Raw genomic sequence first — 25,665 nt, forward strand, 5'->3', positions numbered from 1 at the left:
CTGTACTCAGCGTAAAGGATAATATTTCTTCCTCTAACTTATTTCTGACATCAAAGAAAATGCATTATCAAAGTGAGTAGAATTGTTTTGTGGTTTAGCATTTGAAGACTGATCTGACAACCCAAATTGCCAACAGATAGAAAATTCAATAGAAGGTTCTTGAGTGTTCCAGTATTTTCTTTGTATTAGCTTCTAGGTATTTCAGAACCCTTTTTTCCTATCAGGTCCTAGTTGGTCCTGGTTTTAGAAAATGGGGACATTGGTAATGTCTTTTCCTCCCAACAACTTTACAACAGCATCACTCTTTTCTATTTAGGGATGTTTCAATAATGTCTTTAGTTTGCTAACTGTGAAGATTTAAGTTAATTTCTTTAATACTCACAAATCATAATGGTATTGAAATAGTGATAATTTTCCCTCTGGGATCAATTGGAACTGTGTAAATACCTTTGATCATATTTTGACATTTCAGGATAAAAGAAAGAACCTAGTCTGACAAAAAAACTTAAGAAACTGATAAAATTCAAGTGCATGCAAAAATGTCTAGCTTGATAAATATTCTGTATTAATGCAATCCTTAAATAAGATACTCCTGTTCTTATATGGGATGTCATTCTGGTTAAACAGTGAATGGGACAAAAAGTAGACTGCTGTACAAAAATATTTCAGCTGTTTTTTCTGCTCTTTTCTTATGCCATTCTCATTTTTAAATAGTCCACTCCCTCTGAGGTCAGAAAGTCATGTAGTCTGGGAATTTCACTTGAAAATTCCTTTGAGGCAGAGCTGATCCTTTGTAATTCGTGTGGTTTCCATCACATTTCATCCAAAATTCTAGAATATAAATTACTACTCCTTGTCGCACACAGCTAAGTGCATAGAAGTAAAGTTTATCCAGGTGGTGTCAAGATACTATATTAGGTATAGCACTCGAAGAGCTGAGGGATAAGCTCAACACTGAGTATTTAGGAAAAAAATGTGGCTGATACGGCAACTGCCAGAGTCTGCTGTACTGTGCTCTCTTGTGTCATGGGACAGGTAGCCAAGCTTATGGAGAAAAATACAGAAGAAGGAATCTTTCTCTAGGTTTCCAAGTGCAATTTCAACACATCTGTTATATTTTGTATGTTCAACCTCTTACCCTCAGTCATGATGTTGAATTAGGAAGCAAAACACAATAAGGTAAAATAAAATGAGGTTGACATTATTAAAGCTGAAATGAAAGATAACAAATACTATATATTTTAGATAAATGATTACTAATAACTGATTTTCAAAGAACTAGCTGGAATTTCTAGTTTCTACTTGGAGTTTGTTTACCCAGCTGTTTACCCAGCAAGGTAGGTGTTTTTCCCTAGCATTAAGGATAGGGAGGAAGAGTCTGATGGAAATGTAATAGATGTAAATACTTTAAAGTAGGTCTATTTCAATCTACTCTCTCAATTTTTCTGAAAGAGGAGACTGCAATGTATGACACAGATAAGTATGGCTTAGAGAATTTCTTGATTTTATTTTTGTTACTATTTTGGTGTTTGGATTATCAGTGCAAACTATGTTCTTACTGTCTCCTGAAATAAAAACCAGTTTGGCTGACTTGGTTACAGATGGTATCCAGATGATTGTTAGACAGGTCCTGTTTTAAGAGCAAGTGAACTACAGATGCAACTACAGGTGTGATGTAGACCTGAGGCCCAGTGCTTGGGGAATGGGAGGGTTATTCAGTCAGACCCTGAAAGCAACACTTGCACAGCTAGCCTTGTAACAGCAAACTTTATTAAAGCAGTTCACAGAATTAGAGAACATGCAGAGTTGGAAGGGATCACCAAGTCCAGCTCCTGATCCTACACAGCACCATCCCCAGAAATCACACCAGGTGCCCGAGAGTGTTCTGCATTGTGCTTCCTTCAGCATAATGAACCATTGAGCCCTCTTAAATATAAATACTAATAAAAACTGTATTAAATGTGGCAAGCAGTGTTCCACCCTTTGTAAAATATACTAGATTGGTTAAAACTTGTCTCTGTTCTTGAGAGCTGTGTTGAGCTGTGCAAAAAATCATTTAGTCAGGAGAAGAAGGGTTGATAAGCCAGTCAAAGTGTATTTGTTTTTCTAATTCAGAGTACTTAAGAATGATGTATAGATATAACTGTCTTTCTGTTACGTTCTCAGAAGTGTTTTAAAAGGTTACAAATCACATGGGGAATTGTGATGATGTATGTATGGGGGAAAGTGTTGATTAGAGTGTTAATTTGTAACAGTTATCCTTTATATTAAAAAGAAAAGTATATTTAAAAGAAAGAACTTCTGAAGAAAGATAAATATTAATATAGTAATTTCACGACTATAAGGCGCACCCTTTTGACTAAAATTTTCCCCAGAACCCGGAAGTGCGCCTTATAGTCCGGTGCGCCTTATCTGATGGACAAAGTTCAAACAATTTGCCTACCCAGAAGTGAGAGCAGCGAGCCACAGGGGGAGCCGGCAGGGCCATGGCTGCCAGGTGGAGGGGGGGACGGAGTGGCGGCGGGTACGCCCCGGCCCCATGGAGGCGGAGCCGCCCCGCCTGAGGCACCCCCCGGCCCCGTGCAGGCGGCACGGAGGGGCGGCGGGCATGCCCCGACCCTGCCAGGTACAGGCAGGCCTGGGGGCCCGCGGCACCTCTCCTACAGGCGGGCGCGGGGGCCAATGGCTGCCAGGTTGAGGTGGGGCCTCGTCCAACAACTGCGTGGTGGGAGCTGGGGGCGGAGCCTCATTGCAAAAAAAAAGTGCGCCCTATAGTCCGGTGCGCCTTATCTGATCTACAAAGTTGCGAATTTTGCCGACTCCAGGGGGATGCGCCTTATAGTCCGGTGCGCCTTATGGTCGTGAAATTACTGTACACGTTTCAGCATCTGATTTTTTTTCAATTTTTCCACAGATATCAATGAGTGTCAGTTACAGGGAGTATGCCCTAATGGTGAGTGCTTGAATACCATGGGCAGCTACAGATGTACCTGCAAAATGGGATTTGTGCCAGATCCTACCCTCTCAAGATGCATACGTAAGTAATACTGCTAATCAAAGTACCAAATTAGATAGTTACATTTCAAATGAACATTTATTTGACTGAGCACCACTATTCTAATCTGTCACATTTGTTTTTCTGTCCCCAGTTTATATTTTCAGTTTATTCACTTTATTTAGTCAGTCTCAGTGCTCTGCCTCTTTTTTGTTTCTTTGTCCTGGAAAACTTGGTCTCCACAAGTGCCTGACCAGGATCCTTGCTATCTTTTCCTTATTTTCTTGTCACCAAATCTTCATGGCCATCTCCAGCCCCTATGTACATTCAGTCTTTTTCAGTAGCCTGGAGTTTCCACCAATTTTTTTACTTTTTTTTTTTTTTTACTCCACTCTGCTAGTTTCAGCAAAAATTGTCTTTGTCTCCTGCTCTCCTCTTTTCCACCTCTGCAGCTTTGATCTGGGTTGTTTCCATTAATAAACATTTAGCCCAGGATGATCTTTGGCACATTTTCCTTCTAATTAAGAAGAATTGGAAATTAAGAGATAATTAGGAAAAAGAAAAAGTTGTGAATTACATGAACGCAAATATTTCCCTCTATTAATTAGCTTTTACTTTGGTTACGATCAATTATCTCTGCAAGAAGACAAGACAATATAAAGAACAACTAAATTTTTCACTTTATATATATTTATTGTGAAGAATAGGTACAGGTGAAAAATAGCTATAATCCTAAGTCCTTTCTGTGAGCTATTTTGACATTTATGAAATATAGTCGCAAGTCATAGGCGAGTTCTTTTTTTTTTCCCCAGCATAACTATCTTATGGTAATAGTTAATGACATTGAATTGCTGAGAGAGTTTCTCAGCAGTGTGAAGAATTCATGCTGCTTTTCAGTTGAACACCAGAAGAAAAGAGTCGGTTGTTGGGTTTTGGTTTTGCTTTTACTGTCCTGTTGAAAATCAGGCAGTCTTTGTAATTTTTGAGTTGTGTGAGAGTGTTACCCAGAACTGTTAACTGTGGATGCATAAATTAGAAAGCTGGATGGGTCTTAGCTTTCTGTTACCTCATGCTAATCATAGCTTATGGTCTTTGGCTCTTCCACATTAAAACTAAACATAGCAAAATGTCAATATGTAATTGTCTCTTTTATGAAAGAAAAGTCATGTATGATGCTCAATGCTTCTGCAGTCTTATTGACATAGCCTACTTATAGTTGGGTGTTCTTTTGGCTTTTTTTTGCTTGATACAGGTGTGTAGTGCCAGCGATTGATCTTCAGCAGCTGTGTACAAGTGAGAGATAATTCTCACACTTTATTGTGGCAGCATGGAAACTGCTGGTTTTGAATTTACTTTTTTTTGTTGTTGCTTCTCTTTGAAATACTTGTTATCCTTGGTCTAGGGTAAATGGGACTTCAGGAGTGTTTGATGCAAAGTAAGATTTTTTTAATGTTGTGATTCTCATCTGAGATAGGTGTTTGAAATAAAACTTCTGCAGACAGAATATTAATCTATTTAAGTGGTGCTGGACAGTGGTGTTTCTCTGTTTTGGTTTCCATGTGAACAGTGCCATCCTCTCTTCCACTTTCATTGCAGCTGATAACCCTGTAGTTGCTGAAGAGAAAGGACCCTGCTACCGGTTTGTTAGTGCAGGAAAGCAATGCATGCATCCTCTCTCTGTTCAGCTCAGCAAGCAGCTTTGCTGTTGCAGTGTTGGCAAAGCCTGGGGCCCACACTGTGAGAAGTGTCCACTCCCAGGAACAGGTAAGAACTTCCCACTAAAAATATAAGCTCTTGCCCGCCTCTCCTGTATTTGTTATGCATGCTTTAAAGAAAACCAAAACAACCACCAGAGTATATACTTTAGATACAGGAAAAGTAATGCAAAATGTAGTTAATACTCTTCAGTTGTTAAAGGCTCTGGTGAAATGATGGCAGCTTTTCAGAATTCAGTTACAGAGCAGCATGGGATGTAGTTTGTATTAAGTTAGTTAGGATATGCATGGCAATGTCTCTGCTTTCTCACCTTTCTTCATACCTTTACCATCCATTTTGTGTAATGTATTCCTTACTTGATACATAAAGTTCTCTTGTATTATCCATGTTCCCTTGGAGTTCTGCTGTTATTTAAATATATAAGGACTTCAAAAATACCAGCCTGTTTGGTCACCATTCTCACTTGGCTGGTTATAGGTTAAGATCCCACATATTATAGATACTGATTGCTGTTTCCAAGTACTTCTTATTCCCTGATGTTGCTTAAAACTTAAATGCCCTTGGAGTCTTCAATCAAAATCAATTTAGTATCATCTTTTTTCCCAAATGTATGGTCAAATTAGTCTGTTCTAGAAGTATCATTGCTTGTTGTAATATTCATTATGTCCAGTCTCTTGAGTATTTTAGCCCAGGTATTTGTGGTGGCAATCCACTGTGCTTACTTGAAGCTCCTGCTGCAGATGTCACTGTCATGATGCAGGTCATGTATATTCCTGAAGTGTTTTATCAAGGTTTACATTTTCAAACCAGCTAGCTTATTTGGGAAATCCACAGCTACTATCAGAGATATGATGAGAGCAACAGATTCCTTACTTTCCTAAGTTTGATTTACAGAAATAAAAGCGACCAACAGTTTTGAGCATTTCAATAGATTTTTCAAAGCCACAGTTTCCTGCATGACCATTGGGTCACTAGATCATTGATCAGGATTTTGAAACTCCAGTTCACTTTTGGATAAGTAATATTTCTATGGCTTTTTAATGGAGAAAAAATATATTCTCATGAGATGACTATCAATGTAAGTGCAGGTGTGAGAATATTGCATGAGGCTTTGTGCCCAATAGTGTGTAGAGTGGAGCACAGAATACATCCTTATGTTGATTGCTATCTCAAAAAATGTTAAAAAGGTCACAAAAATATATCAAGTATAATACAGAATTGGTTATTTTAGTGATTTTTTTTCTTAATGAAAAGACTTTAGAGAGAAGTTAGTAGAAAATTCTGATCAGCTTTTGCCATTTAATGACTACTTGCGTGATTTAAAAACATGCTCCTTTCTGTAACAGGTTAAATTCATAGTGTTTCAGAATTTTCTGTGAAAAATGTGTGAAAGTGGGATACTCCAGAAGGGGGTAATGTATTTACTGCGGCATCCCATGTTAGTATAAAAGCCACTAAAATAAAAAGTTTCAAAAATATTCATACAGAATAAACCATCTCCTAAAGATACACTGAAAGACCAGATTTGTATGCCCAGGTGTTGACAGCTCTTATCAGAACTGTGGTAGAATAAGGCTCACATTTATATTTTTCATTTGAGAGAATATGACCTGAAGCAAGATTTCCTACATCCTAAGTATGCATCTAAAGGGACAGACATGAAATTTTCTTCTTACTCCTTTGACCAGAATTTCACTCTCATTTGGGTGTTTTTATGGCAAGTTTTCATATTAGATGTCCCAGCAAAAAGTATTTCCCTATTCTGAACCCACTCAATTTAATTAGTTTGACCCTTCGTGTTTTCTATTACTAAGATACCATCAGAACACATTGTGCAGTTAATGCATACTGTGATTAATGTATAGTTTAACTTATCTGTGGAGTGCTTTTAGCTAGTACTTTGTACTTTTATTTTAGATGCTAATTCATTTTAAAACTCTGCTGTGTTCAAAGCAGAATTTGTGAACTTACCAATGCCCCACTTGGTGCTTCCCTTGGGCAACCATAAGAATTCCCACACAGAAGAAGAAGAATATTTAGAAGACTAAATATTTTTTGTTTCATCCCAATGTGGCTTTACCTAGAGAAATAAGGAGAATGGAGTACTGCCCCCTCAAGACTCCTGAAAGTCTCCCTGACCCTGACAGGCGCATAACTATTCTCTTTGATGGGGAGGAAGACTGACTTGTATTTCTTTCTCATTTTACTCTTCCAGTAGAACTGCAAAACATGATGCTTATATAGAGCACCTGTAGAGATAGAGCTAGTGCTGTAGCCTGACTTCAATAAACTTTTTCTGCAGCAGCTTTATAAATGAGGTTATTTCCCCTCTCTTCCAGTAGTGATTTGGCTTCTTATGATCCCCATCTTGTTTTTATACAGCCTTTTTCAATTCAGTGGAATTTGGATCTGGGCTGGTGTGAGGCCTCTGATGTAGTCAGGTGGGATCCTGTGCATCAGTGTTGATAGTGGATGATAGTGTTCTGTTCCTCTAATACAGGGCTGATGAGCTTTTTCTCTTTGATTTCTAAAAAAAAAAATGACAGCAGTAGTGGACTTCATTCATTATGCAGTATAGATGTTAAAACTATTTGTACATTTAAATTAATACATAGAAAGGATATACTGTTTGAAGGGAATTAATTCAAAACAATATCTTGATACATTGACAGATAAGCATAACTGAAGAAAAATGGTAAACTGGAGTGGAAACCTCCTGCGAAGAACCGCCAGAACATGCTTTTGGGAGAATGCTCAGTCGTATTAGCATGCAATGCATAGCTTCTATTTAAGAAGTTTTTTGTAAAAATGTATATACAATATGAGATTAAATTACTTAGTGGTAGTCATTATATTTTCCACTATGTCAACATATTGCACTTTTAGACTCCTAAAAGGAATATTTTCCCATCCCAAATCTAGCTGCTTTTAAGGAAATCTGCCCTGGTGGAATGGGTTATACGGTTTCTGGCCCTCACAGAAACAAGCTATATCATCACCCTGCAGTTAGAGTACAGCCACCTGCCATTGGCAAGACCCCGATTACTCAACCTGTTGCTAAAGGTACTTCTCCTCCACCTCTCCCAGCAAAGGAAGAGCCAGTGGAGGCACTGACCTTCTCACAGAAAAGTGAGACTGAGATGGCTGTACCAGAAGGTGAGAGTGGGGAAATTTAGTCTTTCTCTATTTCTGTGCATGTGTCTTCCATGGTTTGTTTCTTTGCATGGTAGCTGCAGACAGTGCAGGGCTGAGAGGCATCACTTCCCAGAGCAGAGCATTCCATGGTGCCCAGTGTATTGCATCACATGATTCACTTCTCACAGGGTGTGGGTAGGTCCTACCAGATGCTGCAAACATGCAGAGAGAGCGAGACTGCTTTAATGTCAATAATTTTTATGATTTTTACATATTTGTTGTAAGACTTTCAAAAAATTACATATAGATATATATATATATGAATTTGAAAAAGAACTTGCATGAAATTCCTATCACTCCTTCCCAGAAAAAAAAAGTCATATTTGTGGAAGAAAAAAACCCCAAACCACTCTTGCTTGTCTAAAGAAAAGACAAATTTTAAAACTTGATTTTTATTTTATTTTATTTATTTTTGTTTTGCTATTAATCCTTGCAAATTTGTTAGGGGTAAATTATATATCATTATGGCATTAATTTACCTTTAAAATATTTACAGATATTGATATCCCTTGGAAGGAACTGGAAAGGTTTCATCAGTGAGTTAATGAATAACCTTTGTGTTAGTCAAATTGTTCCTGAGGAAGCGGGTAAACAATTGAGAAACCTACAGGGCAGCTGAATACTGAGTTAATAAACATTAGAAGGTGTATAGAATCTTATTCTGGTTTCAGGTTAGTTTTTACACTTGCTTCAGGAGCATTACTTCAAGTTTGCACTCTTTTGGAATGAGGTTTGAGCCTGAATTTTTTGTGACAGCGACAGCAACTTTCAAGTGGAATAAAATATATAATAAAATGTTTTGTGAAAACTGATTAATTCTCTTTTTTTCTTTCTGATTTTAGTGGCAACTGCAGCTCCTGATCAGGTAAAACATGATGTAATTTATCTAGAAATTAGAATACAGATCATGTGTACAAAATGGGATACAGATAATTGAAAGGATTTAGAATTTATGATGAACAAACAGGTCACTGTGGATTTACGGTTCAAACCCTGTGGCAAAAAGGTCTCATGTTGTAATAATATACAAAAACAGGCAGGTATTGAGGTACAGGAAAGAGATTAACCTCTCTTAGAGGCATTTGTTGGAAGGTCTGGTATATATTGCTCTATCCCATTCTGGAGATGGTATTTTAAAGAGGGTACTGAAAAATGCAGAGAGAATGGAGAAGAGACACAGACACCAACAACTAGAGAAAATAAATCAGAGAGAAACATGAAGCTTTGACAAGCATTTGTGACACCTACTGATAAGACTGGTATTAGTGCCTAAGTAAATTTCATAGTTTGTTTAGCATGTCTTCTGTTCATTGGAGAAGAGCAAGTGTGTATCTGTGTGAAGTCCCCCATTCTGGAGGAATGTTTCAGGTCTCTGTGCTGGAGGTAATGGGATTTGTTATGAATAATTGCAGCTGTGCGCCATTTCATTTTCCTACAGACACTCAAGCATCTAACATTTCTATGAAAATAAGATGATGGGTTCAATAGTTAAGAAGGAACCTCTCACAGTTGTCTGACACCTAGATGTGATTTTATACTTCTGTGTGCTGCTGAACTGCATTCAAATGCTATTTGTAAGCAATTAAAAATCAGAGAATGGGAGAATTATGGAGGGACAAAGCCAAAGATACAATTAGAAGCTCCAGGAGGTAGATGCTTGAAGTAAAATCAATGTTAAATTGTATGCCATTGTATAAACATAGTATTCCATGTTCGTTCAGGTTTAAGTTGGTGGTGATTAATGATCGACTATCAAAAGCCACTCATGTGAGAATGTTAGCAGTGTCTAAAGACAAGGAGTTTGTGGGTAGCTATGAATTAAACGAATGTTTTCAGAATGTTTTTTTTTTTAATAATTTTTCTAGGAATTAGCTTCCATTGATCAAGAAAAGCAACCTTATCTAGAACCTGGGCAGCCTCAGCTTTCTCCTGGAATTTCAACAATTAACTTGCATCCACAGTTTCCAGGTAACTTATTTTATCTTTTCTTTCAGTATGACAGAGTGCTTACACTTCTTAAAAGAATGGGAAAGTAGAAATTCTAATAGAAGTTAATGAAAAAAATTATTGGAGCTTCAAAAGTAATTGCTCCATGATCAAAAAAAAATTGTGGAAGCAGAAGTGGGAGGAATTGAGAGATTGGCATTGACTTGTTGATAAAGACATATTTTAAGAAGTGATATCCTGGATTATGTGCATGAGAATTTTAAGCAGAGGTGAAGCCTTGTACTCTTTTCAAGAGGAAACTGTGCTTAGGTGGCTCTTAGCAGATTTTTGCATAACTTTTGCTGGAAAAGTTTTACAACTGTGTTTGCTTTCTTTAGCACCTCAGTGGCTTTTCCACAAGTAGTAGAATGATGAAAACCCCAATTCCACGTTGTTTTGGGTTTTTTTCTACTGTAAGTCAAAGGAGAATAAACAAATTAAAATCTCCATAGTGCATAGCTTATTCAGTATCATATGTGAATTCTCTAAGGATTAAGTTTTTTGAATGCCTTAAGGTGGGTTTTTGAGATGTGATTGATTTCCATTCCATGTCACACAGTAGTGATTGAGAAAACATCCCCTCCTTTGCCTGTTGAAGTTGCTCCTGAAGTCTCTACTTCAAGTGCAAGTCAAGTTATTGCACCTACTCAAGTTACAGGTATTGTACTTCTCTTTTAAAACTACAATAAATTAAGAAACGACTGAGTTCCTGACATTATTGTTCTGTGCTGTTGCTGAATTACTATAGTGAAGAGAACATGGTTGTTCTCAGAACAGAAGGAATATTCTGGATAAAGTGCAGAACAGCACAACAATGAAACTACTATCAAGGAGCAGGTCCTTCCAGGATGTACCTGCCATTTTTGTATCCACAAGTAAAGGATAGAAGACAAAATTAATAATTCACCTCAGATTCAGTTCTGGACTTTCTTTGCAGATCTGCAAGGAAAGTCCAGAACTGAATACTTCTTGAATACAAGTCAGGTTGTTAGACAGTCTCTGTGTGTATTCATGAAGTATACATGATGATGTTCATTGAAGGACATAGATTTTGAGTGATGTAGATCAGAATGTTCTACAAAAAGCAGCTGAGACATTACTGTAAGATCTATTCTGAAATGTTCTTTTGATGTTTGCGCTATGTCCTTTTTTAATGTATTAGAGTTGCCTCATCTACGTCTATTGTCAAAAAGTGAAAATAACAGGAATGCAGGTAATGCACCTGCCATAGCTGAAATTTGTCTAAATTACAACTGTGTCAAAAATAATCACAGTTTCTTTTGCTATACATTTAGAAACAAAAAGATAAATGTACCTTATTTGTATACATGAGAGCCTTACAATGTCTCATTGGTTAGAATGAACCAGAATGAACACAGGCTTTGAAGTGATTGCAATATCCTGGTTAATACTATAACATGCATTCTTGCATATGGTAGAGATATTTAGGCCTACAAAGAGGTTTCCTGGTTTCCATTCAGAGTGAGAAATTTCACGTACTTTAATAAAAAATGAACTCTTCAAAATGGCCTTCCTTCTTGCAGGAATGGATTTTTGAGTTGATCCAATGCACGCAGGTCTAAATCACCCAGTTGTTTGTACAGTTCTGTCTGCAGTTAAATCCTCCCGGATGTACTGTAAGAGTAGAGAAAATATCCTGTCCTTCTGTAAGCATTCAACTGCTGCCTTCAGTTTGCTGTAATTACAGTTCATCGGTCCCATAGGAAGGTTCAAATAGTTGGGATCATCAAACTAGAACTTGGAAATCAGCTCTTCTGTCACTGTGCCCCTTCTGGCAGACAGCCCTCTGCTTCCTTACAGGGAGAGAAAGTTACCCTGCTGGGAGCTCACATCAGTTAGTAAAAAGAAAATGGTAGTTTTCCATGTTCTCTTTTTTATTTCCTCAGGAAAATTAGTAGAACTAGAAATTGCTGTGTGCTATAAATCATTGCGTTGTTCAGAGGTAATAAAGTACAAGTGCAGTAAGATTTGTAGGACAAAATGCTAAACAAGATTTAAAAAACTGAATGCCATTCAGGTTGAGAAGTTTTTGAGTGCCTTATTTCTGTACTTTAAAATTTGGTTAAATTTAAATGTGATCTGTTTCCAAATAGTCTAGATACGCATTTCTTCTTTACAGTTAATTTCATCTTTTTCAGGAATTTCAATTCCATACTGTAGTACAACCTTAGTTTGTTGCAACTGAACACAGTCTTTGGTATTTTTTTAATAACACATATACATCAGGAATTTCTAAAACACCTGTAAGGATTCAGCATCCAATGCTGCCCATATCTGAATCTTCTTATCTTACAAAATAAATCCAAACCATTAATAGATGAGTACAGTAATTTCACGACTATAAGGCGCACCCTTATGACTAAAATTTTTCCCTAAACCCGGAAGTGCGCCTTATAGTCCAGTGCGCCTTATCTGATCTACAAAGTTGCAAAATTTTCCACCCCGGAAGTGAGAGCCGCGAGGGGGGGCGGCGCCGCGGGAGCGCCGAGTAGCCATGGTGGGGCAGCCGCGGGCAGTCCCAGGCACAGGGAGCAGCGCGGGCTGGAAGGCAGAGGGCGGCCCCGGGCAGCCCCAGGCATGGGGAGCAGCGTGGACTGGAAGGCGGGGCGTGGCCCCGGGCAGCCCCGGGCACGGGGAGCAGTGCGGGCTGGAAGGCGGGGGACGGCCCCCGGCGGCTCCGGGCACAGGGAGCAGCGTGGGCTGGAAGGCGGGGTGTGGCCCCGGCGGCTCCGGGCACAGGGAGCAGCGTGGACTGGAAGGCGGGGCGTGGCCCCGGGCAGCCCCGGGCACGGGGAGCAGTGCGGGCTGGAAGGCGGGGGACGGCCCCCGGCGGCTCCGGGCACAGGGAGCAGCGTGGACTGGAAGGCGGGGCGTGGCCCCGGGCAGCCCCAGGCACAGGGAGCAGCGTGGACTGGAAGGCGGGGCGTGGCCCCGGCGGCTCCGGGCACAGGGAGCAGCGTGGACTGGAAGGCGGGGCGTGGCCCCGGGCAGCCCCAGGCACAGGGAGCAGCGTGGACTGGAAGGCGGGGCGTGGCCCCGGCGGCTCCGGGCACAGGGAGCAGCGTGGACTGGAAGGCGGGGCGTGGCCCCGGGCAGCCCCGGGCACGGGGAGCAGTGCGGGCTGGAAGGCAGGGGGCGGCCCTGGGTGCCCCAGGTACCGGGAGCAGCGCGGGCAGGGAGGTGTTACTACTTTGTAACTTTGTTGTGCGCAGCGGCCTGAGCCGATGGGACCACAGTGCTGGGGGCAGCGGCGCCACAGCTGATAGGGGCAGGCGCAGCCAGCGGGGCTGCGGTGCTGGCGGCAGCAGGGCCACAGGCCGATAGGGGCCGACGGGACCACAGTGCTGGGGGCAGCGGCGCCACAGCTGATAGGGGCAGGCGCAGCCAGCGGGGCTGCGGTGCTGGCGGCAGCGGGGCCACAGGCCGATAGGGGCCGACGGGACCACAGTGCTGGGGGCAGCGGCGCCACAGCTGATAGGGGCAGGCGCAGCCAGCGGGGCTGCGGTGCTGGCGGCAGCGGGGCCACAGGCCGATAGGGGCCGACGGGACCACAGTGCTGGGGGCAGCGGCGCCACAGCTGATAGGGGCAGGCGCAGCCAGCGGGGCTGCGGTGCTGGCGGCAGCGGGGCCACAGCCCGATAGGGGCCGACGGGACCACAGTGCTGGGGGCAGCGGCGCCACAGCTGATAGGGGCAGGCGCAGCCAGCGGGGCTGCGGTGCTGGCGGCAGTGGGGCCACAGCCCGATAGGGGCCGACGGGACCACAGTGCTGGGGGCAGCGGCGCCACAGCTGATAGGGGCAGGCGCAGCCAGCGGGGCTGCGGTGCTGGAGGCAGCGGGGCCACAGCCCAATAGGGGCCGACGGGGCCGCAGTGCGCCGAGCCGAGCGAGGGATGGGAGGCAGGGCAGTGGCGGCGCGGGGCAAGCCCGCCGACATGGGGGCACCCGGAGCACCAGGGAACTCTGGAGCAGCGGGGCCCTGGGGACGCCGCACGGAGCGGCGGAGGGCTTTCTCCGGCCCCGGGGACGCCACACGGAGCGGCGGCGGGCATTTTCCGGCCCCGGGGACACCGCACGGAGCGGCGGCGGGCATTTTCCGGCCCCGGGGACGCCGCACGGAATGGCGGATACAGGCAGGCCCGGGGGCCAATGGCTGCCGGGTTGGGGCAGGGCCTTGGCCAGCAACCGCGCGGGGGGAGCTGGGGGCGGAGCCTCGCTTAAAAAAAAAAAAAAAAAAAAAAAAAAAAAAAAAAAAAAAGTGCGCCTTATAGTCCGGTGCGCCTTATCTGATCTGCAAAGTTGCAAAATTTACCGACTCCCGGGGGGTGCGCCTTATAGTCCGGTGCGCCTTATGGTCGTGAAATTACTGTATTCTGTAAATCAGAATAGCCACTGTAATCAGGAACTCACTACAGTTATTTTCTTACTATGCAATGCAAAGGTTGAGCCATATATTTTTTTTATTTTATGTTATCTTACCTTCATTTTAATTTAAAATTTATGTATTGATTTATAGATCTTGGATGGGACATAAGATTATGTCACTAGGAAAAGCCCAGATGGTTTCTAGATTCTTCCAGATAAGATATCCATTAGAGAAACTCAGGAGTTGCAAACTTGATTTACTGTTGTTTTCAGGCCTGAGCTTTCTACTTGGATTACAGAGTATTGTGCACTTACTGAGCTATGTGAGTTTAACAGTAAAATTCTCTTTGTTTAGAAATCAACGAATGTACAGTTAATCCTGATATCTGTGGAGCTGGACACTGTGTTAATTTGCCTGTGGGGTACACCTGCATCTGCTACAAGGGGTTCAGACTTAATGATCAGCAGACAAAGTGCATTGGTATGAAATGATGCTTTCCTCTGTTAAATGCTTCCAAACTACAAGTTGGTGCTTTTTTATGCCAAATAAAATTTGCGGGGTAGTCTCTAATACAACCTTTCAGCTGCTCTGAAATGAGTGTGAATTTAATTAAATGGGATGAAAATGTTTCCCAAGGTGATGTGAGAGAAAAAGTGATTAGGCAGACCATGTCTTCTCAGCTGTATATCAGGTATTTAAAAGTCAGACTACTAGGAAGAAATACACTTCTGTTTGGAAAAAGAATGAGTTTGTGCCTGTTTCGCACAGTGATTTACCCAACCACCAGCTCTGCAGCCAGACTAAGCATTTTGTTAGGTCATTCCTTTCAGCCTGCTACTGAAAAGAGAAAGCATATCATAAACAACCCAGAAGCACAGTGAGAGATCTGCAAAATGAGGTCTTCATCCCATTTTAAGTTAGTAAATTCTAGAACAGAGGTCTCTGATGTACATAAGTCAGAGCACAAATGGGTCCCTACATGAGCCATTTCAGATTTGGAAGCAGCTGTAGTGGTATCTTTTCTTCATTCAAAATATACAGTTCCTCTGTATCTTGGATCAGAAGGGGTGTACTGTATCTACAGATTATAGCATAGAAAATGTTCATGCCATCAAAACTCAGTAGCTTCACGCTGTAACGCCTGCTGTCAGGTGCAACTACAGTACTGAAAAATAATTATGCAACACAGCCAAATGGCAACTTAGAATCCCTTTATTTCATCTAAGTTCTATTAGTGTTCCATGCAGCTTGTGCTGATGTTGCACACAGTGTAGTGATTTGAACTGTAATCATGTCACGTTCTTCAGGCCAGTGCAATATTCTTACAGTCTAAGCCAATAAGAACATTGTTCTCCAACCAAAACTATTTAATGCATCTGTTTTGCATCTCTGGGAGAAAACATATATACCCTTTTAAACAGTTAAAATAATTACAAGATCAGTCTTTTCAAATGCTTGGCATGGAATGCACAAAAAGAATCACAACTATATACATTATTCTATAGTCTTACGTTTTCATTTCTTTTATAGATATTAATGAGTGTAATCAGGCACCACATCTCTGTTCCCTTGGACGCTGTGAAAATACAGAAGGAAGTTTCCTATGTATTTGCCAAGCTGGGTTCATGGCCAGTGAAGATGGAACTGACTGCGTTGGTAATAACTAGACTCCTTTATATAAAATGAAAATTTAAAAATTATTAAATAAACATAGCTAAACTCCCCTAAATTCCCCTTGTCAGCTCTTTTTTCCTAATGTCTAGAAGTATATTTCACTGTCTCTCACCAAGTATTGTGGTGAGGAAAGCACCTGAGTAGCTGATATTCCTTTCCAAAATGTTTGTTTGTTAAAAAACAGGAATTTATTCAGTACATCATTGTTTGGGAAAACTACCAATTAGTAAAAATACCTGCTGTGTAAAATACAAGTATTCAACACTCCTTCAATAAGTTGAAGCTGGAACAAACCATATTTTTAAATATAGCTGCAAACAGCCACAGACTTTACAATGCAATACAAACAGCCTGAAGGGGCTGTGGTCTGCTTTAGGTTAGTGCTGGTTTGGGCACTGCATGCATGCAGCAGCACACATTGTGTTTACAGCCATAGGGATGCTCCCAGGCCACCTTCTATACCCTAGTCTGTTTCTCAAACTCATTCCCTCTGTGATTACAAGCATGAGGTGGCTTGCAAACAGCTTCAAAAATCCAAACTTAGCGTTTAGTTAAAGCAGAGTTTTGAGGAGATGCAAGCATTCAATACTTAGATGGTGAAGCAGGTTCTCTTTACTTCTCTTTGTCATCTGCAGATTTTGATGAATGTTCAAGACCTCACACTTGTGGAGAAGGCTTTTGTATAAACACTCTTGGCTCATACAGATGTGAATATTGTGATAGTGGATACCAAATGAACAGGAGAGGGGAATGTGAAGGTAGGTTTGGACTTTTCACTAGTGGTGATGATGAAGTGAAGTTATCATTTATTGATGGCACAAAACCAGTGCCAAACTACTGCTGTTTGGAATGATTCACACTCCCTGCTATTCAAGGGAGGCTTAGCACTGCAGCTTGAGCTGCAAAGGGACAAATCTCAGAGGGTGCAATCTTAGACAAGAATCCTTTGTGAGTACTCTTCATTCTTTGTCATTATTTGGTGTCTGGAACTGCAATTCAATTCCTATTATTTAAATTTAAGATGCTGCAAAGGAGTACCCCCACTGTGTACAGAACCATCTTGCAACAGCCATTTAATCATCTCTTGCCATGGAATCACTTAACTTCATTGTTAGTCCTTCCCTGCTTGCCAAGTTTCTGTCAAAAAAAGTTGTAATTTTTCCTATATTATATCAGGTAGCAAATGATAGGTTGACTTTTTAATATCTATATCAAGCAAATATTTCAAGTTACAGGAGATCCTAGCACATCTGATCATCAAAGCTTCACATTAGTTTTTAGTATGATATTTTGGCCTTTTTTCCTGATATTTGTTTCATTTTCAACTTGAATAGTGAACTAAAAACCCCAATAAATCATTTTAATTTTAAATATGAGTTTGTTTATGCTTTTGTCTAAGTTACATAGGATAGAATAAAATTGCTGACATCTTAGATTGCCCAGCAAATAAGCAACTTAAAGCTGCCATGGATGTTTGCTGCTCTGAGCAATGCTAAAAGATTCCTCTTCCAATTTTTTAAATTTATTTAAATGTTTCACAGACTCCACTCTTAAAACTAGTCTTTGCAAATCTTCTCTGTGACTAGGGAATCTGTAATCCAATTAGGCTAGAAATCAAACTATTATACTACATCAAATTTGTTATTAACTTGTATTTTAAATAGTGTGGTGGTAGTCCCCTGTAATTTAACTTAACAAAATGTAATTTCTGAAACCAAGTTCTCTGTTGAAAGTTATTTAAGGTTGCTTAAGGGGAAAATCCTCCTACATTAATCCATCAAAACAAGGAAATGACACATTCAGAGAATCATTTCACCATGTCATCACCCCACTGACAGATTTCTAATTTCACAAAGAACTTCCTTCCACCCCCTTCACAGTTCAAAAGCAAAGGCAAGAATCCTCCAAGCTGCACACAATACTTACAGTTCACTTGCACTTCCTCACCCCATCTTCATTCTACCTTCAACTAGTACTTAGACAAGCTCTATCATAGGCCTAGCCAGTGGAATGTAAAGAGTACATATATGTTGTTTTAGAGTTTGTTGTTTATGTAGAACAGTGTTGTAGTGATAGCTGAACATCATTGCATAGGATGAAGAATTCTTATAGAATCTTCTTGTGAATTTTTTTACCCTTTGCCACATTTAGACTTTTTTTGACTGAAAATTTCTGTACCAAGTACATCATTCGTAATGTTTTGAGGGCAGACACAGTCCAGAAAGTTCTGAGAAGAAATTTTAGCAGAAGTGTAATTTTCTTTGTCAATTAAGTAAAAAAAAAAATAAATTGCACAGTAGTTTAATGGGAAACTTTTGCAGGTCTGCATTGTAGCAGCTGAAGAAGCCTGTTGGTGTTTTTATTGAGGAAGTATTCTAAGCTGAACAATTGTGATTCTATGCAAAATTGTGATTTGCCTATATCCAGTGGGTTGTTTGGAACTGGGATATTCAATTGTCTCAAGCTTGGGGCATTGTCCAGTTAAATTATGAATGTTGGGAACTCCTTGAGTTTTGTGAGCTTGTTCTCAAAACTAGGAGTGAATTCCCTCCCTTATGATCTGTGCTCGAGTAGCAGTCCTTAATTGCAGAAGACAAAACTGCTGGACCTGGGGCAGGAAAAGGATGAGTTTAGAGGTGACTGACAATTTAATTAGTTCTGTGCACTGCATGAAGCAAGTGTTTCATGAGAAAGATTATAATTATTGTGTAATTAAATATCATATTATAAAATGATCTCACACATGCAAGCAGACTGCAAGGAGGCTGCTACACATGTTTACTTCCAGTATCTTCTGATCATTGTCTTTGAATGTTGTTTTTTCTATGCAGTCTCTAGATTGCATATGTTGCGTGTCTTATGGATTTCCGTGGTGCAGGACAAGAAGTTGTTCTTGCTCAGAGCCTGTACATGAGTTCCATGACTTTTTCAGGACCTATCTCTTCTTGTCATGGGCAATCTAGGACCTTCGCTGATGCAGAAAGTCCCTGTATCACCCCAAACACTGCCAGCCTCAGTGATGTGGCTTGTGCCTTCTTTTAGACAAAATTAACTACTTACTCCATGCATCTTTGATTCTCATTCACACAATTATGTTTTTGTAGCACTTACATGTTGAATAACTCTACAGCATTGGAGATTAATAAATTGTGCTTTGCTTTTGGAAGCCAGTTGCAATTTTACTGTTGTTGCAGTGAACTTCCAAGTCTTACTATAGGAAGAATCTCAGGCACTTCAATATGGAGTAACATAAGGAAAGTTATTCTTACCTGTGGTAGCCAGAAATCTGATATGCTGCATGTTCTGGAAGACCTACAAAAGATTTTTAGTATAACAGAGAATTCAGATTCAGTTCTTTATTATGAGCTATTGTGTTTCTCAGAGATTCCCCTTTGCTGGTACAAATCTGTGTGAACTTGTTCTTTCCTGTGTCTCTAACAGATAAATTATGCAACTCTTTGAATGCTTTAGTATTGCAGGAAGAGAGTCAGAGTAACCAGTATTGTTCAGTGTTCCATCACTGCTTTGACCAGGATTTCCTTTTATCTTCTCTTTTGAAGACATCGATGAATGCCTGACTCCAACTACCTGTCCAGATGCACAGTGCCTTAATGCTCCTGGCTCTTACCAGTGCATTCCTTGCAGAGTGGGGTTCAGAGGCTGGAATGGACAGTGCCATGGTATGTGTAGTACTCTTTGTCTCTCTGGTTGTAATTCTTGTTCTGAGGTGCTGTATTTCATATTCAATCGGTGTTACAACCTGATGACAGCACGGTGCCCTCGGTCCCCATTTCATTTAATTCAAGAATAACTGAAAATATGAGGTTTTTGAAATTACAGTAATTTCACGACCATAAGGCGCACCGGACTATAAGGCGCACCCGCCGGGAGTTGGCAAAATTTGCAACTTTGTAGATCAGATAAGGCGCACCGGACTATAGGGCGCACTTTTTTTTTGCAGCGAGGCTCCGCCCCCAGCTCCCTCCGCGCGGTTGCTGGCCGAGGCCCCGCCTCAACCCGGCAGCCATTGGCCCCCGGGCCCGCCTGTACCTGGCAGGGGCGGTGCCGCGGGGCCCCAGGCCCGCCTGCATCCGGCGGGGCCGGGGCATGGCCGCCACCCCTCCGTGCTGCCTCTCCGGGGCCGGGCTATGGCCGCCGCCCCTCCGTGCTGCCTCTCCGGGGCCGGGCTATGGCCGCCGCCCCTCCGTGCTGCCTGCACGGGGCCGGGCTATGGCCGCCGCCCCTCCGTGCTGCCTGCACGGGGCCGGTGGGTGCCTGTGGAGGGGCGGCTCCGCCTCCACGGGGCCGGGCGTGCCTCTGTAGGGGCTGCGCCGCCTCCACGGGGCCAGGGGGTGCCTGTGGAGGGACGGCTCTGCCTGCATGGGGCCGGCGGGTGCCTCTGGAGGGACGGCTCCGCCTGCACGGGGCCGGGGCGTGCCTCTGGAGGGACGGCTCCGCCTGCACGGGGCCGGGGCGTGCCTCTGGAGGGACGGCTCCGCCTGCACGGGGCTGGGGCGTGCCTCTGGAGGGGCGGCTCCGCCTCCACAGGGCCGGGGCGTGCCCGCCGCTGCTCCGCCCCACCTCCACCTGGCAGCCATGGCCCTGCCGGCTCCCTCCGTGGCTCGCAGCTCGCACTTCCGGGTAGGCAATTTTTTTTGAACTTTGTAGATCAGATAAGGCGCACCGGACTATAAGGCGCACTTCCGGGTTCCAGGGAAAATTTTAGTCAAAAGGGTGCGCCTTATAGTCGTGAAATTACTGTACTTTATGTTCTTGTACACTGTATATAAGAGGAAGTCTTGTTTTACTGTAGATAAATGAGCACTGAATCTAGACTACAAATGATATCATTAAAAGCTACGAAACAAAATTTTTGAAATAGAAAATATGGAACAGAAAGGGGATGTATAGTCACTGAAATACTAGTAGGCTGTTGTTTGGAAATGGAAAGACAAGTGAGTGCTAATACAGTAGTGTGACTTGCAGGTTTTTTAGTAGACTATGGGACTTTGCTCACAGAGCATACTGATCAAACTCCTTAATTATCTGTACTTCTAGCAAAATATTAGCATATCTTAGAGCCCTTTGTCTAACTTTAAGGGTTTAGGACAGATTCCTCACATTTTACTTTTGTTGGTTTGTTTATAAATGTTAGAGTAATTTTTTTTTTTCATAATCAGTTTTGACTATTTGAAATAGACGAAAGAGCAAGTTAATCAATTGTGCAAAAAGAAATAATCGTTTGCAATTTTGAGTGCCACATTACCAGAAACTTAAATTTAGCATCATCTGCTATCTGTTGCAAATACTCCTTCCCCCACTCCATATAACACACACCCTATAATTTGTGCTTGTTGGGATAACTGTGTTACCTAAACAGGTGTACAATAACCTACATAGAGGGATTGTCTGCATTACTGTTGTAGGGCAGATTGTCAGTGTACTTCCATGGCTGATTTTGTAATGGTTCCCAGTTCTGAGATTCAGTTCAGTTCACAAAGCAGTCTAAGAGGAATGTTTGGTTGAAACATCTCTGGTGGCTGAGATCTGCTCCAACTGCAAATGGGGTACTGATCTATGGATCAAGATTAGAGCCAAGTCGCAGTGAAGCAATGGTGTGGCTGTCAGAACCTCACCACCAGTTTTGCTGTGCAGATTACAGAGTTTTCAACTACCCTATTTTCTGTAGAAGTCATACTGTCTGAACAGATCTGCCATGTCATAGTTGCATATTTAGTCTTGTCATGGATTTTAATGAAGTTGTAACAAACTACGAAATGTTTACAACAAATGAATGGATTTTACTTTGCACAAATTATTCCACATTCATCTTTGTTTTACTCCTTCCCACCTGCCTGCAGTCTTGGTGCCCTTGCAAAGAATGCTTAACTCCTTGTTTTCTTTTTTTTTTCCCTTGTTTTTTCAAAATGTTGGCCTAATTTTGCCTTCTTTCCCAATACTGAGCTTTATTTCTGTACCTATTTATGAAAACAGCCTGGTTGAAAATTCCCTGGCATAACTTCCAGTTGTTTTATTCGTCCTAACCAGGTTAGTAGGAGGGAAATGAGAGAAGTCAGTGCTTTGCTCAGAACTAAGTTATGTAAGGAATATGTCTTGGTTTAAAGTGATAATTTTTTCCTTGTATTACTGCATGTAGCTTCCCTTTGTTCCTTTGTTTTATGAAATGTTCTAAGCCTAGACATTCTTACTCACTTCATTAGTGATGTGATCAGTCCACTTTTTGTTTATCCTAGGCTTACATCATGTTGGAAATGAGCCATACACATTTTAGAAAATGTCATGCAGACAATTTTTCTTAAATCTGTAGTTCTGCAATATGGCACTGTTTAAGTACACCAAAAAATAAAATATTTCCCATTATCTATGAAGGGTATTTAAATCCTTTGTTCCATAAATTAATTTGTTTTTTATACTAGTTTAGATCAGTTGCAGCTCTTCTGGTTTTCCACAGTGCTATTTTCCGTATTTTTTTTACCTCACTTCATTCCTCTGCCTGCATTTTATGCCATGGAAAATCTAGTGTAACAATCCTATAGATAGATCTTTGATGCCATTTATATTGTAATCTTCCAGGATTTAAAGCCAAGAACATAGCCACTTCTGTTTCATTAAGCCAAGTCAATCAGTTCACTTGAAACTTGGGTAGACTATGCTTAATTGGAGTTTAGGTGGGAATGTTCAGTGCATGTTGGAAAAAATGGAAAAGGACGCCTGCACAGCCTGCCTCCTTGTTGTCTTGAAATTCCCACTGTCCCAGGTCCCTCAGTGCATTTGTTTTATACAGGGACTATTTGAAATAATTGTTTTTTAAGTTTACTTTCAACCATTGGTTCATTTTTATTCCATTTTTCTCTCTACACATTTTCACATTCAAATTAAGTCATGTATCATGATACATCTAGAGCACACGTCTGTGTATTGATGAACAAATTAAAAAAATAGCTTGACAAAACTTTCTAGATCACTTCATCCTTGTGGTTGCCACTGTGGTGGATTTTGAAGCTGCATGGTTAACTATCAATATTCAACTTGTACAGTTTTAAGGATCCCATTAGAAGATACCAAAACCAATACAGAGGTAAGCAGAGCTAATCCAAATAGCACTATCCCACTGTAGGGAGCACCAATAGAATCAGTTATAACTCTGGATTTCATCTCGGGAGGTTGAAGTTCTGTTCCTGTTTTTTCTGCTGGCCTTATGGGCAAGTCTCTTGATCTTTGAGTCCTATACAAAAATCAGAAATAGTATTCCAGGTTTCTTTGTCAGGGACCTTGAGATGAAAGTGAATTTGTAAGAAGCAGTTTTGTGCTTCAGTGGGAAATTTGTGTGCTTGAATTGGGTTCTCTGTGTTTGAAGAGATGCTTCAATTAGAGCATTGATCGTGTACATTGAGAGCAAAGATTGTGTTTTGTAGAGCAAGCACATTTTGCCACAGTAGTGAGCTGGGAAATAATCCTCGGAAAAAGGAATAAGTAGTAACACTAACTGAACACCATAGCACAGCACCTGTGATCTGTGCTGTCATCCCTCCGAGGATGTCACTGCTTCTGTTTGGCCAAGCTGCAGCAGAATATCTTATTTACAGAGCCAGAGGCTCAAGTGAGGAACTGAGGGTTGTAGGTCATTGGGAATATGGATGATAATGGTGATTTCCTTTCTGTCTCGGGGAAACTGGGCTTTGCCAAAGGCAGGTGGTACAGGAGCGTGCAAAGAGCCATGTGTGCAAATACATGTGAGGAAAATACTCCATGTGTTCTCAATAGCTAATAAGGGTTATGATGATGATTTAAAGATGCCCGATCTTCCAGCTCTCCCTGTGCAACAGCTGCCTAAATGGCTCAAGTGGCTCAAATAATTAGCACTTTTTTATGCTGATGGGTTTTGTGTGCTTTGCGGTGGCAAAAGACAGGATAATTGGGAGTAATATGACTTCTGGCACATAAAAACAAACAAAGGGTAGTTCTTTTCCTGCATCAGTGAAGCTAAAAAAATACCACTTTTTTTTCCATAAAACAAGGACATGTGCTGACTACTGCAACCCCAAAATAAAGAAATAAAATTTGAAAATGAAACTCTTTTATTTTCTGAAGTGAAAACCACTGCTAGAAGAAAACCAGTAATTGTTATTTTAGAATACAAAATTAGTTCTGGCTGGATTTATAGCAAAATAGGTTTCTTATTTTATTTTTATGTTAAGTTTTGCTTTGTTGATTTATACAAATTGCACTCAGAAGGAATTCTTGAAAATTAGTGTTAAGTAGCAGCACAGCAATTTTCATGTTGGCTGAAGAAAGTGGCCAATGTAATTAATACCTTTCTTTCAGAGAAGGATGGAAGTAGATGTCTGTGGGATAGCTTATAGGAAAAAAAACCTGCTTTCGAGTCCTAAAGAAAGGATGGTTTGTGAATAGGAAGAGAGATTTTGCATCATCCACTGGAATTCCTTGATGAGTATGTAGAGTAGCCTTACAAAGTACTGAAATCCCACTGAAATAAACTCCTCAGGAATAATAACCATGTTTATGATGTAATTTGAATATATTCCCAAACTCAACTGAAAGGTGTTAATTTCTTGCACTTTCTTTCTATTCACAGATATAAATGAATGTCAGTATGGCAATCACTGTACAAATGGACGTTGTGAAAATACAGAGGGATCCTTCAGATGTATTTGTGCCCAGGGTTTCAAACTATCTGCATCAAAAGATCAGTGTGAAGGTAAGAAAAATTAGAAATACATTACTAAAATTCATAAGGTTGTAAGGTTGCACTTATCTAATATTTTCATCTCTTTTTTTTTGTTTGCATTTCATAGATTTTGGCATGTGTTACAAAGCAAATCAAGAACCTGTAATAATATTTATATTGATAAACTGAAATTTTTGCAAAATCCATGGCATATCTGGCATTTTGGAGGTTTAAGGACAGTGGCGTTTGCTTTTCTTTCTATCACTTTGCTTCTATTTTTTTTTTCCCTACCGTGTGAGAGTGGAATCAAAAAAACCTAGGCTGCTCTTCTTTGGAACCCAGCAGTGCCAGCTGCTCCTGAGCAGCCTGCACTGGTGTCTCTGTGTTTCCAGAGAGAGAGTATTTCTAGGAAAAGTACCTGTACCTCCAAAGCATGAGTTTCCACATTTCCTCCACATCTAAAATTCCCATCAGGACTGCTCCAGTGGAACAAAATTAGGTCTGAAGTTAGAGTGAAGTAGTGTGAGGGAGAACCTATAGCGTGGATAGGAGAAATGAATATTCCTCTCCTTAACTAGAAGGTAGTTGAAACTTTTCCCTAATGGTGAAAATCTGGGACAGTGTCTCCAGGCTGTGGAAGTGCACAGAAACCTACATGTTTCTCATCAGATGTTGGATTTCTTTCTTTTTCCTTTCCCCTCAGCCTTCCCTAAGTGTGTCTGTACAGCACCAAACACTTTCAGACTTCTGAGTGCTAAAAATAATACAGTAAAACTAAATGATTGTTCATATAAATTTGTCAGGAAGTTTGAAACAAAACATCAGTGTAAGTTAAGTGTCTTGAGTGAGTTAAATGTGCTGTCCAGGACACACAGCAGACTGATCTTGGGGAAAATATGTAGACAAAATTTGACTGCTTCCTCTGAGCCTTTCATGGAAAAGAGCCCTTGCCAAGCTGAGCTGGCATGTGCAGACTGTTCTTCTTAAAGTGCACCCTTCTAAA

General features: G+C 41.2%; 1 protein-coding gene across 8 annotated transcripts in view; it reads left to right on the forward strand.

Moving 5' to 3' along the window:
• Positions 1 to 25,665, forward strand: part of LTBP1 (latent transforming growth factor beta binding protein 1) — a 189,190-nt gene that overhangs the window by 114,027 nt on the left and 49,498 nt on the right. For 3 of the 8 annotated variants that reach the window (XM_033055515.2, XM_033055517.2, XM_033055519.2), the window contains exons 10-20: positions 2,915 to 3,037; positions 4,592 to 4,759; positions 7,634 to 7,867; positions 8,749 to 8,771; positions 9,772 to 9,874; positions 10,452 to 10,550; positions 14,633 to 14,758; positions 15,809 to 15,934; positions 16,588 to 16,710; positions 19,513 to 19,632; positions 24,570 to 24,692. In XM_033055515.2, coding sequence (XP_032911406.1) covers positions 2,915 to 3,037; positions 4,592 to 4,759; positions 7,634 to 7,867; positions 8,749 to 8,771; positions 9,772 to 9,874; positions 10,452 to 10,550; positions 14,633 to 14,758; positions 15,809 to 15,934; positions 16,588 to 16,710; positions 19,513 to 19,632; positions 24,570 to 24,692 — 1,368 coding nt within the window. The remainder of the gene's footprint in view (positions 1 to 2,914; positions 3,038 to 4,591; positions 4,760 to 7,633; positions 7,868 to 8,748; positions 8,772 to 9,771; positions 9,875 to 10,451; positions 10,551 to 14,632; positions 14,759 to 15,808; positions 15,935 to 16,587; positions 16,711 to 19,512; positions 19,633 to 24,569; positions 24,693 to 25,665) is intronic. The other 5 variants (XM_033055516.2, XM_042779115.1, XM_033055518.2 and 2 more) reach the window with 4 other exon arrangements.

Source organism: Catharus ustulatus, chromosome 3, assembly GCF_009819885.2.
Source record: "Catharus ustulatus isolate bCatUst1 chromosome 3, bCatUst1.pri.v2, whole genome shotgun sequence".
Lineage (NCBI taxonomy): Eukaryota > Metazoa > Chordata > Aves > Passeriformes > Turdidae > Catharus > Catharus ustulatus.